We start from the raw sequence: 12472 nt of genomic DNA on the forward strand, positions 1-12472 counted from the left end.
ATTTGAATTAAAATCTAATTAAAAAGCTCTATGTGTTAGAATAAGACCGATTTATCAAATTTTTTCGTGATACTTGGTCTCAATTCTCACTTTTCATGGATTAAAATTTTTTTCATGCAGTTAAATAAAAAATCTAAAATTTTCAAAATGATTCAAGTAAAAAAAAAAAAGATTGATCAGAACCAACATAAACACATAACACAAACAAAATTAAATTAACATACAAGTAGAAAGTTGTGGAATTCTCCCATAGTTAAAAAAAACATATATTGTCCAAAATGTAAATAGTAAAAAAAAAAAAAAAGGGAAAGATAAAGCTCATAACATTTTATGGCAGAGGCATTGGAAAACAACACTGACTATATGTTGCTTTGCTCCTATGCTTTACCTCACTTATGGACAACATTTGTGGACGCATAACGTCTTATCTTATAGAAAGTGGTATGCTCTTTTATGTGAAAATTTCTCTTTATTCTTTAAAAAAAACATACAAGCAAAAAAAAAATCACAGAATTGTGTGGGTTGTCTCCCACACAATGTTTCTTCAACTATGTCAAACCTACAATAATAGTCCTTAAAAGTAGGGCTTTTATAATTTTTGACATTAAGAAATCAATATTTTCAGTGAAAACGATGCCGAGAACAAAGTATAATAGAAATTAGGGAAGACAATAAGAACAATAAGGAATGGGTTATAACTGTTATTCTTTACTTTCTCTTTAAAACAAGATTACAAGTGTTACAAGAATAACAAATAACCCTCTCACCCTATATTAGGTTTTGCCGTATACAATGATGAGAGACTCGTATGCCACTTATAATAAGCCTAACATACTAACAAATGGGCTTTTTTACAAATACCCATTACAAGCTAACTTAGGGTACAAGCTAACTTAAACAATTGGACATAACAAACAGACCAAATTCGAAATAGTAACAATCCTAGCATTTCGACACCCACATACTAGAATGCACTTCGACTACAGTATGTAGGTCTTCGACACCAGCATGCAAACAAGCTTCGACCTCATGTATAATATTTGTCGAACCAGAAGCTACCCTTCGACTTAATAGAGTTCGATCTAATTCTCACATATCTCATACTTAAAATGTGAGCTTCTCACGATTAACATCTACAACTGCTCCCGTTGTGACAAGGAGGAGTCTTCCTAATAGGACTGGGATTTCGTACTCTTCTTGTATATCCATTATGATGAAATCGGTAGGAATGCTAAGTTGCACACTAATATAAATAACATGTTTCACCTCAGACACAAAATATATTTAACATCGGCTATATAAGTGAAGTAACGAAGGGCATCGTGAAAAATGTCAATTTTACCCCTCAATTTTTAAAACACCGAGGGGAAAATATTTATGCACATGGGTTCGAAATTCAACTTCTATATTTTTAATATTTTCAAAACTAGCGTATCATACATCTCGGGCTATCAATAATACTGAGGGGTAAGATTGATATTTTTTAAACTCGTTACAAACTATAAAATATTCAAAAATTAATTGTTTACACATAATATTATATTGTTTACACATAAAATTTATGTAAATATATATAATAATTTTTTAATCGGATTCATCGTCATCACTGTTGGTGAAGATCGGATGTTGGATCCTTGTTTCATTGAAATGTAGGAAAAGATAAAATATTGGATGCAATATATTCCATATCCCTTTTGTATTTATTAAAGAACACCGTACAAAACTGATTATTAAAGAAAATAAACCTTAAACACAATTTATTTTCTGCTCTTGCAATCCATCGTAGAGAACTTTACCAAGTTTTTTATGCTTCACAATTTTCATGTTATATGTTTCATTAATTATTGATATTCATAATGCTTTTATAATGGATGTTTGTTAGGTTTAATGCGGATCATTAATGGAACTGTCTTGAGTGTTAATACTTATGAAATGGTCCACACATATTTGTTTAAGAACGATGGTCAATATCCTCAATTATCACGCCAAAATTATACCCTTGGTTTTATTAAAAACCTAGGTAAAATATGTTTTCCCCTCAGTTTCATTAGAAAAATGAGGTGTATAAGCTTTTTCTTAACATTACATTATTTACACAAAATATTAAATTACATTATTTCAACAAATGCAGTGTTATCATAATAGCTATTATTCTTGGAGAACAACACATGTTTGTTATAATCCAGATCTTGTTTGATACATTTTGTGCTTATTATTTTAAACTTCTATGGATGACATGAAATCAACTTCTAAGGAGCTATCTGCTCAAAGTAAGGAGTTATTAGTTCCAATTGTTGAAAATATTTTTTCTGCACTTGCAATACATCATAGAGGACTTTTTCAAGTTTCTTTAAGTTCCAACATTTCATTATTTTGAGCAAACGTTAACAAGAAAAATGCTTTCACAAGAAAGATATATAGTGGTGGATGTAGATAGTATGTTGCAGATTAATGTCTTGGCAATATCTTGAGTGTTGTTCCTTTAAGAATGTAGGATAGAAATTTGTTGTTGTAGCTGTGTATCATATTCCCTAAATTTTTATTAAAAAAACTGAGGGGAAACATATTTTCCTTTTTAATTAGAAAAAAAAATAAAATAAGTAAGCTCTTCTCTTTTAGAAGAACGCTGAGGTGAATAATATTTTTTTTAAACATTACATTGTTTATATAGAATATTAAAAAAAAATCAGATTCATCATCATCGTTTCAATTCCAGATTTTGTTCCATATATCTTTTCAAAGGTTGAACAACCTTCTTTGTTTAACCTGTAAGCATAAATGATTTTCTGTACTTGCAATCTATCATAGGGAACTTTTTCAACATTCTTTAACAGAGAGTTTTTCTAAACATACAACATCAACACCATTATGTGAGATAGACTACAAGGACATAAAAAAAATGTTTTGTTCAAAAATAAAAGACCATTGAGATTTTTTCTGTCTTGCAATCCATCCCAAAGAATGATGCGTACTTGTTTGGAGTAGCAACATATAAATTAGGATTAAGGTAAAAGATGTTTAACAGTGGTTTTTATAGTAAAATCTTATTATTTTATCCCTCGATTATTAAGAAAAAAATAAGGGATAGATCATTTAGTTTTCACTTATAAAAAAATAAAAACATAAACTGCAATAGTTGAGATTCGAAGTCTGTCTTGAATTGTTTCCCCCTCGGTTATATTAAAAACCGAGGAAATGTGTTGTTTTATTTTTATGAAAAATAAAACATGGCGTGCGCCTTGGCATAATACCTCATTTTTCTAGCTTAAGTGAAAGCTTTGTCAGGAAGTGTAATATTTGTAGTTGTGGCACTATCCTTATTGCTACATCTTCCATAATTCCTTCTATGAATTTGACTAACCTGACTTCCAGCTGCACATATATTTCGATGGAATTTCATCCAACAAAGGCCTATTTTTTGTAAGCTAATAAAGGCATCAAGTTATTACTCACCCGTAAATAACATAAGGCTCTATAGATACCCCTTGTGCCTATAATATATGGGATTGATAAACTCCCAGGATCTTCAAATTTTGAAGGAAATTTATTTTGTATAATAGCATTGCATTCTTTTGTTAGCACTTAAGTTCCAGTATCTTCCAATAATTGCTTGTTTGATATTATTTCCTTAAGAAATTAAGCGGAAGATAGAATTTGGGATAATGTCTCCGTGAAAGGAATGTTAATATGAGAAATGCTAGAACAATCTCTTTTCAACACTCTCTCCAACACTCACTTTATTATTGGTTGAAACATGTGTAGGTCCTACCACTTTATGTGGGATCCATTTCCAAAGTGAGGGACCCACACATGTTTCAATCAATAAGAAAGTGAGTGTTGGAGAGAGTGTTGAAAAGAGAGTGTTTCTAGCACTTCTCAATTGTTTTTCAAGATCTCAATTAATTTCTTGAAATGCTCTTATATCTTGGGTTTTGCTAGTCTTTATAGAAATTGTGATATGAAGCTTATGTGGTAAGGGGTACATAAGACTCTTCTTTCTCTTCTTCCACGACCTCACATGTAGTTTAGGTTTTCTTACTCTCATTGCTCTCATTATTTGCTCTCATTGTTCTTCTCATCATCTCCTTCCAATTATTCTTCGCTCCTTAAAGTGACATCATTCAAATGTCCTTTTGGATTTCGCATAGGCTTTCCCAAAAATGTTCTGACAGGAGTAGAACATGAAGCTTGTTGTTACGCCACTTGATAGATCTAAGTCTCTAACACAATAAAAATAATTAATGTAATTGTTTTTGTCATCTCATTATCTCATAACACAATAACAATAATCAAAGTGATTGTGTGAAAATCAACAATATGCGTTTAAAAAAACTATAAAAAAAACTCTTGCAAATAGAATTTCTCGCATCTTCAATCTCTAGTTTGAATTCAGATCTTGTTCATGGAGATTTGTAATTGTTAAGGGAGATGTGTCTTGAAACTATCATTTCTTGAAGATTTAGTAAAGGATTTCAGGAAGCTTGCAAGATCATGGTTGATGTGATTGGTGGTAACAAATTCTAATTAAAATAATTAGGTTTTTCTCTCTAGGTTGGCCTTGGTAGTGTTGTTTGTAAGTCTATATACAATGTAGGAGTTCTTCTTAATCTTCACACAATTCATTAGTTAAGAAATCAGTGGGATCAAGGGTAATTGTCACACATGAAGAATTGGAGAAGATTGGTGAAGCTTGAAGATTCAAGAAGCGGGAATTGTGTAAAGATTTCATTAATAGTTTAGCATAAAAGTTGTATACAATTCAAGATCCAGATATAAGATTATTATTTTCATCATTTTTATGGATTAGTGATTGTATGAAATCGTGTAATACTTATAAAAACATATTGGAATATCTACTTTTAATGGGAAACAATTAGAAAATAAAATAGGCTCGTGTAAGGACAATAGAGCCGAACCATTATATATCCCAGTGTTCTCCCTCTCTCTCTCTCTCTCTCTCTCTCTCTCTCTCTCTCTCTCTCTCTCTCTCTCTCTCTCTCTCTTTCATTTTAATTTTCGTTGATTATTTACTTATTTAGGTAATCCTTTCTTAGTGTAGTTTATTGTTAAATTTTATTGATAGTGATTTACTACATAAGTTTACGTTTTGTTAGAAATGGAACCTGATTTTGTTTTTGTGCTATTTAAAATCTGCAAACTAGTGGTGTTAGAATTGTGTAGTAATTGTTAGTTTGTAATTGGCACATCTCATGTAATTTATGAATTTCCAATTATGTGTAGTCTATATCTATTTGTTTGTAATCTCTAATCAATCTAAGGATATTTGTTAATTGTGTAAATTGTATCTGTGGTTGATTTCCAATAAAAGCATAGGATCTATATTTTCGCTTTAAGACTTCCGCATTTGAAAAATTATGATATGTCATTTTTAAAATTGGTTAAACTTTTTAAAAGGGTCTATTAACCCTATCTAGACCGTTTCTCTACTCCATATTCCTACCCAACATTTTTTATCTCTACCTATCGATTGGCACTCTTCCAATCAATTGGAATAATTCCAAAATGAGCTAGCCCTAAGCGATTAGGACAACCTCTTAATGATGTGCAATAGCTAAATATATTTCATTTCCTTTTTGAGCTTCATAATCGATTAACCTAGGGTAGCCAATCGATTGGCAATATGTACAAACCAATTGACAAGTCTTAAAAAGCCTTAAAATTATTTTCTTTTTTAAGCTAACCTTTATCCTATAAAAAGAGATCTCTTTCCACTCTTTTTAATATCCAGAAAAGTGGTTTTCACTTCTCATCTCTCTCCCTCTCGCTCTCTCTCTATCCCTCTATGTCTCTAAAAATCTTTTTGTTTACTTTCTCACACTAAAATTTTAGCCAAAGTGCTTTTCGAGAAAGTTCTTTTGAGAGTGAGGAATGTGTAATTCTAGAAGGGTAATTTTGTAAGTTCACTAAGGAAGTTTTGTTTATAGCTTGGTGGAACATTTTATCCACTTAGGGATATTTTGTTTAGGACCAAAGCTAAACCCGTAAATATTTATGGTTTGGGATTTATGTGATCAAGTCTTTTATTTAGATTCGAGATCAGCCCGTAGTAAAATCTCATATGTTCTTGGTTAGCATGTGATAAAAACCAAGTTTAGATTAAATATTATCCCGGTGCTAAAAGCTTATTTTGTTTCGAGACGAGCCTGATGGTAAAATCTGACATGTTATGGGTTAGCCCGGTATAAAACCAAGGATTAGGTTCGAGAACTCTTCCCGATGTTAAAAGCTTCCAAGGTTTGTTTAGAAGCTTGAAGACTAACTTCTCCAAGATTCTTGTGGAAAGAGGACTAGCTGCTTTGATCTATCATTCGGAAAGAAGATTGGCCGCTTCACTCCCCATTTTATTATTTGGTTAAAAATTAGCCATTAACTTCATTTTTCTTGCATAAGGGATTTCGTGAGTTATACCTACTAAAAATTCTCATGTTTATTGGATATTCTCAAGAATAATTCTTGGGAATAGGATTAGGTCTTTTTCTCTTTTGACTGTACTTCTATAATTTTTGGTGTCTTCTGTCTTCTTTAACTTTTTATATTCCGACATTTTACTTTCAGCTGCATTACTTCAAAAAATTTCTAAAATGTATTTAAACTCTTATTTTAAAATTTTTACGAAACACATAATTCACACCCTCTTGTGTGTGAAGTCACAAGTCACATGTCCAACAAGTGTCTTCAAAGCCTAACTCATGTTTAAGGACTAACAACCTTAGGAGGAAGGTAACATTCGACAAGAGATCTTTTCTAAATACACCTCCACCTTTTATTAGTATTAAGTTTGAATTGTGGAAATCTAGGTTGAGAATTTTTCTTCAAAGAATTGATGGTGAATTATGAGAAACGTTAATTAATTGTTTGCATATCCATACTCATCAAGTAAATGATGGAATAGTATATAAACTTGAATCTCTTTGGACTGAAAAAGAAAATAAAATATATGAAACATATTTCAAAACCAAGAGTTTTATAGTAATGTCTCTAGATGACACAAAATTAATTTATCTACACCATTGTAAAACCGCCAAGGAAATGTGAGATATCCTTGAAAAGTTGAAATGATAAATTGAGTTTCTCCAAGTATCTAACAAGAGTAGATGAACACACAAGGTGATGAAGATGAAGATGTTACTCTTAAATGTATTTTAAAGTTTATAAATATTAGAAATTTTATTAGAAATTGTATCACTAACAAATATCTAAGAATTAAGAATTGGAAATTTAATCAAATACTTAAATTGAAAGATGATCTTTCATAATTTTCAAGATAAAATCTAAGAAGAAAAAAAGTAAAGAGAAATTAAATGAGCTCAAATATGATGGAATAAAAACTGAATAACCATTAACTTTAACATACTCCTATCATACAACTCCGAAGGAATCCTTCGAAAGAACATACTCAATATTTGAAGGATCTTCGAAATATTCAACATCAAATGAAGGGACCTCGTGTGTAAAGAACTATAAAGAAGAAGTATCTTCAAATGGAATCTTCGAAAGAATAAAAGGAGGACAGACATCAACCTCAGGGAGAAACATAAAAGAATCTTCTTCCAACGAAGAAGATGAAATATGCTTAAAGGCATCATACGGGGTAGATAATGTTCAGGTAACTCAACCAACTTAGGAACAACTATTTAGAATTAGTGGTCAATTAGTGGAAAAACGATAAAATGAGATAATACACCTTCAAGACATAATAAGACCCTTTACCACAAGGTACCTCACAAGTTTATCTGGCCTAAAGGAGAAATTTTTTTCCGAGGGACTTACTGATGGAGCATGTAGAACGATAGAAACACGGCTAGATTGTGAAAGAGTTGAACTTGGCAATTAAACTTGAGTTGGAGCAGTCAAATGGACAAGATCTTCGTATTTCATAAAATAAAAATGAAGAAATCCCTTGAGAATGCCCTTTTCTCAAAGAAGAAACTGGATCAGGAGTTATCCATACTTAAGGATGAGCTAGTGGACACTTCTGAATTTTATATTGAGCGGGGAAAGGAATGGGTCGTATTTCTTTACCGCGAGCGAGACTTAAGCAAAATGGACCTCTTCAAAGTGGTTTGTGATGGCCAGTTGGTGGAGGAAGAAGAGATTTCATCCATTAGGAAGCCTAACATGTTTTCTAACGTGGGTGCATAGATTGAACTTGAGGGCAATAAGAAAGGGATGGAAGAGGATCCCCAAATGGATTCAACTTTCAAGGAGAGAATTCTTGAGGAAAGGATGGTTCCATAAGAGGACCAATGATTCAAATACTTTTGGTGTTTCTTTTTGGCCCATTGTGGCTTATTTATCATGCCCTTAAGGGATTTTAAGATTTGCTCCGAAGGATTTTATTTGTACTCTTTAATTCTGTGGAGATTTTTTTCTTTTTAAATTTACACCCTTTTTAGTATAACGTGAGTGATATAGATTTGATGATAAATAATCTTTGAATTTTACAACTATTTTTTTTTTTAAATAGGGTGTCTATTGTTACACAAGAAACCTTAATATAAGACTTTATTTACAATATTGTCAACGCATTTATTTTTTACACCTGATTTTAGAAAAATTGGTATATATTTTCTCAAATTCTATTCTTATTTTTACACTAGTGCAAGACTTCAATTATATTCCGTTTTCAGGTTCTTTTTGGTTTTTTAGTCTTGTTACTTGTTGGACCATTCGATCTAGTTGGAACTCCATTATTTTTAAGGGCACCATTCTTAAACTTGTGGATGGTTTGGCCATGATCAAGCTATTAGCTTGGGATGGTTTAACACATTTTATAGGAAAGATAGAATGATTTCTTGGTTGGATTGGAATTTTGATCCCGGTCTTGTTTGGATATAGGTTTGTGTTTTGTTTTGTTTTTTGGTGGCTCTTGTAGTAAGTTGCTTTTTTTCGTGTTTTTGGCTTCTTGGTTGTAATGGGTGAATACCTTCTGTGCCTCTTATTTATACCATAGTTTCCTTTGCTTATAAAAATAATCATTTAAAGAAACAAAAATTAGAGTTTTTAAAAGATGCATTGTATTACATAAATTAAATGAGTTAAATGAAGTTCTATTATAAAATTAAATTACAAGTTTCACATTGACATTAGATGAAATTGAAATGAAGATTTTCATATTAATTTTTTAAAATCATGACAAACCTCGTGATTATTGCAAGACATACATATATAGGTACAAAGAAATCTTTTCAAAATAGACTAATAAAATTAACAAATTGGAAGAGGAGCACCGTTCCACTCTCCCAAGCATTCAAGAAGAGGATCAATGATTTTTCCCTGACACATAGCTGTGAATAATTTATCACACTCTTCACCTGGTGAAATGACATTTTCTCCTGTTAGCAAACCAGTCCCCAACTCTTGTCTCACAAACCTATAAAGTGGATATGACCTGCATCCATTGATCTTGTTTGGAACTGTTGAATTTCCACTCTCATATGCAGCCCTAGTACTTTCGACCTCTTTTGGAAGAAGGGTCTTCAACTCATCCTCAAAAGTTGCAATCTTTTGGAAGATGGATGTGTTCAAATTCTTCTCATATTCACCATTTACTAGTGCATGATCCACTAACACTTGCCTTAGTTTTTGCATCAATGGATATGTAGCACTACAAGGGTCATCAATATAGGAAAAAATGTGTTCCCTATCAACCACTCTCAACAAGTCCTTTTCACAAAATCTTGAAGGGTGAAGTTCTCCATTGATACCTGTGGTAAGAGTCCTTTTGGCAACTTGGCTCACTATATTCTTGACTGAGTTTTTCAAGTTCTCTTCCAAATGTCTTAAATCAACTGCTTGACAAAGTGCAATCAAGAATGTGGAAGACATGAGTTGAAGGATCTCAATAGCTTCATAAGTTTTCCTAGAAGAAATCAAACCCAAAGAATTCACATCTTGGTTGTGTTGCTCAGCACTTTGGACATGAGTTGTAACTGGATTTGCAAGATATTGTAACTCAGAACAATAAGAAGCCATGGCAATTTCCGATCCTTTGAAACCATAATCCAAGCTGGGATTTCTACTAGCTGAGAGATTTGAAGGCAACCCGTTGTTGTAAAAATCATTGACAAGCTCGGAAAATTGAGCAAACATGAGTTTACCAATAGATGCAAGAGCCAAACGTGTATTATCCATAGATACACCAATAGGTGTTCCTTGAAAATTTCCTCCATGCAAAGCCTTGTTTCTTGATACATCAATCAAAGGATTATCATTAACAGAGTTGATCTCCCTCTCAATTGACTTAGTAGAGAATCTAATGACTTCAATCAGAGGACCGAGCCATTGTGGTGAAGTTCTAAGTGCATATCTATCTTGTTTTGGCTTCTGCAGAGGATCCATCTCATGCAACTTTTTAGCAGCTTTGACATAAGCACTTCCATCCAAAATGTGTTCCATAATAGCAGCAGCCTCAATTTGGCCAGGATGGTGTTTCAACTTGTGTGTCAAATGATCAGTAAATTCAGGCTTCCCCTGCATAACTTCAGCAAAAATAGCTGATAGGACTTCGGACAACACAGCCAGGATGTTAGCTTCAAATAGGACGATAGAAGCTAAACCAGAACCAACGGCGGTTCCATTAACAAGTGCGAGTCCTTCTTTTGGTTGTAATTCAAAGAAATCAGCATTGATTCCAGCTGATTGAAAAGCTTCTTTTGCATTAAGAATTTGTCCGGATGGTCCATGAGCTTTGGAATTTGGTCTACCGGTTAATAAACCAGCAATATAAGAAAGAGGGACTAAATCTCCAGAAGCTGTGATTGTACCACGGAGTGGTAAACATGGGGTGACATTATTGTTAATGAGTTTGGTTATGGCTTCCAAGATTTCAAATCTAATCCCTGAATATCCTTGGAGAAGTGTGTTGATTCTCACAAGCATAGCAGCTCTTGTTGCTGTATGTGGAAGTGTATGACTTGACTCAGTTCCATTTCCAAATATTCCAGCATTCAAAAATCTGAAAACAAGAATTAAGTAAGGTAAATAATAAGAAATTTTAAAATATATATATTTTAGTACCGATACATTAAAAAAAAGTATTTTTTGAAAAAACTAAGAAAAGTGACTTAACAAATGTTACTAATAAAAGATGTTACTTAAAAAGTTGCACCTATAAATAAACATTGAAAACTTTGTAACAGTCCACTTAAAATAAAACGCAAGTATATGTATTTATCAGTAGTGGTTAGAATACCCTACCACTTGTTTTCATTTTTAAGCAGTAAAAGTTGACAACAAAAAACACTTTAATATTTATTAACTAATTAAAAGTTACAAATAGGTAATAATCATAACAAAAAAATATTATAAGGATAAAATTTTGAAATTTGAAAAGATATATATATTGAATGAATTTAATTTATATACATGCAAAGAATTTTTTTACGTGAGGTTAAATAATTAAAAATAATTGACTTTTAATAATAAAATCCATGAATAAATTAATCTATCTACAAGGAGATAGAATATGCAAGTTATGAAGGAAAGAAAAAAAGTATGTTACCTGATGAGTTCTTTCTGCAAAGCACCACCTTGTTTGGTTCTACGGTGAGATGTGGCACCGAAACCGGTGGTAACACCGTAACTGTCAGTGCCTTTATTCATACTCTCCATCACCCAGTCACTGCTAGCCTTAACGCCCGCCCTAGCAGATTCTGACAACTCCACCTTCACACCATGATCATGTGCAGCAATGGCAGCCACCTGAGAAATCGTCAGCGTCTCACCACCAAGACGGACCACTGGCTTCCGGTACTCTTTCACCATGCGCTTCACCTCATCCAAGTGACTCCCTTTCATTGCCTCCGCCGCAATACCCCAATTCAAAGGATCAGCACCATTCACTTTCATGTTATTATTCTTAGCATTCGTCACGCAAAATGATTCGTAACCGTTGTATTTTGTTATGGCTGCTGCTACTGCTTCCATCTTAACTGATACTAAAAATATTGAATGTTTCTTTGTTGAGAGATGGTTGCAAGAATATTAAGAGAAAGGAAATTCAAATGATTATGAAAGAATATGAAAGAGTTATGAATTTCCTGAGATGTTAAGGAAGAGTGGTTATGCTTTATATAGAGATTTTGAAATGTAATGTGGTAATAATATTGTGTATTGCATGTGTGTTGGTGTGATATGTGAGTTTGGTAGGTGGGGAAAGACAAGTTGCACAAGTAGAAAAAAAGAAAAGTGGGTTTGTTGAATATTCATTATGGCCGTTTGATCATCACTTACTAATGAACGGTTCAGATATTGCCACGTGGAAACCTAGGGTCGTGGTTTTCTTTGTTTTTGGGTTGGTAGATAGATGCATGGGTGGATGGCATTAGACTAAGAGAAACACGAGGTAGTTGGCAAGAAATATGGTGGAAGCAACCATGCATGACCATGACTTTAGATTCAACTCTAAATGTCGGTCAACCCAATACACGTCTATTACATTATTTATAAA

The 12472-nt window shown here is 32.6% G+C and overlaps 1 protein-coding gene across 1 annotated transcript; it reads right to left on the reverse strand.

The window, feature by feature from the left end:
- Positions 1-9112: 9112 nt before the first annotated feature.
- On the reverse strand, positions 9113-12101 carry LOC131610252 (phenylalanine ammonia-lyase 1). The gene is made up of 2 exons (XM_058882144.1): positions 11525-12101; positions 9113-10978 (listed from the first exon to the last, which is right to left on the reverse strand). The coding sequence occupies exons 1-2, from the start codon at positions 11947-11949 to the stop codon at positions 9229-9231; spliced, it is 2175 nt and encodes a 724-aa protein (XP_058738127.1). The 5' UTR covers positions 11950-12101; the 3' UTR covers positions 9113-9228.
- Positions 12102-12472: the final 371 nt, after the last annotated feature.

The sequence above is a fragment of the Vicia villosa genome, linkage group LG6 (genome assembly GCF_029867415.1).
Source record: "Vicia villosa cultivar HV-30 ecotype Madison, WI linkage group LG6, Vvil1.0, whole genome shotgun sequence".
Lineage (NCBI taxonomy): Eukaryota > Viridiplantae > Streptophyta > Magnoliopsida > Fabales > Fabaceae > Vicia > Vicia villosa.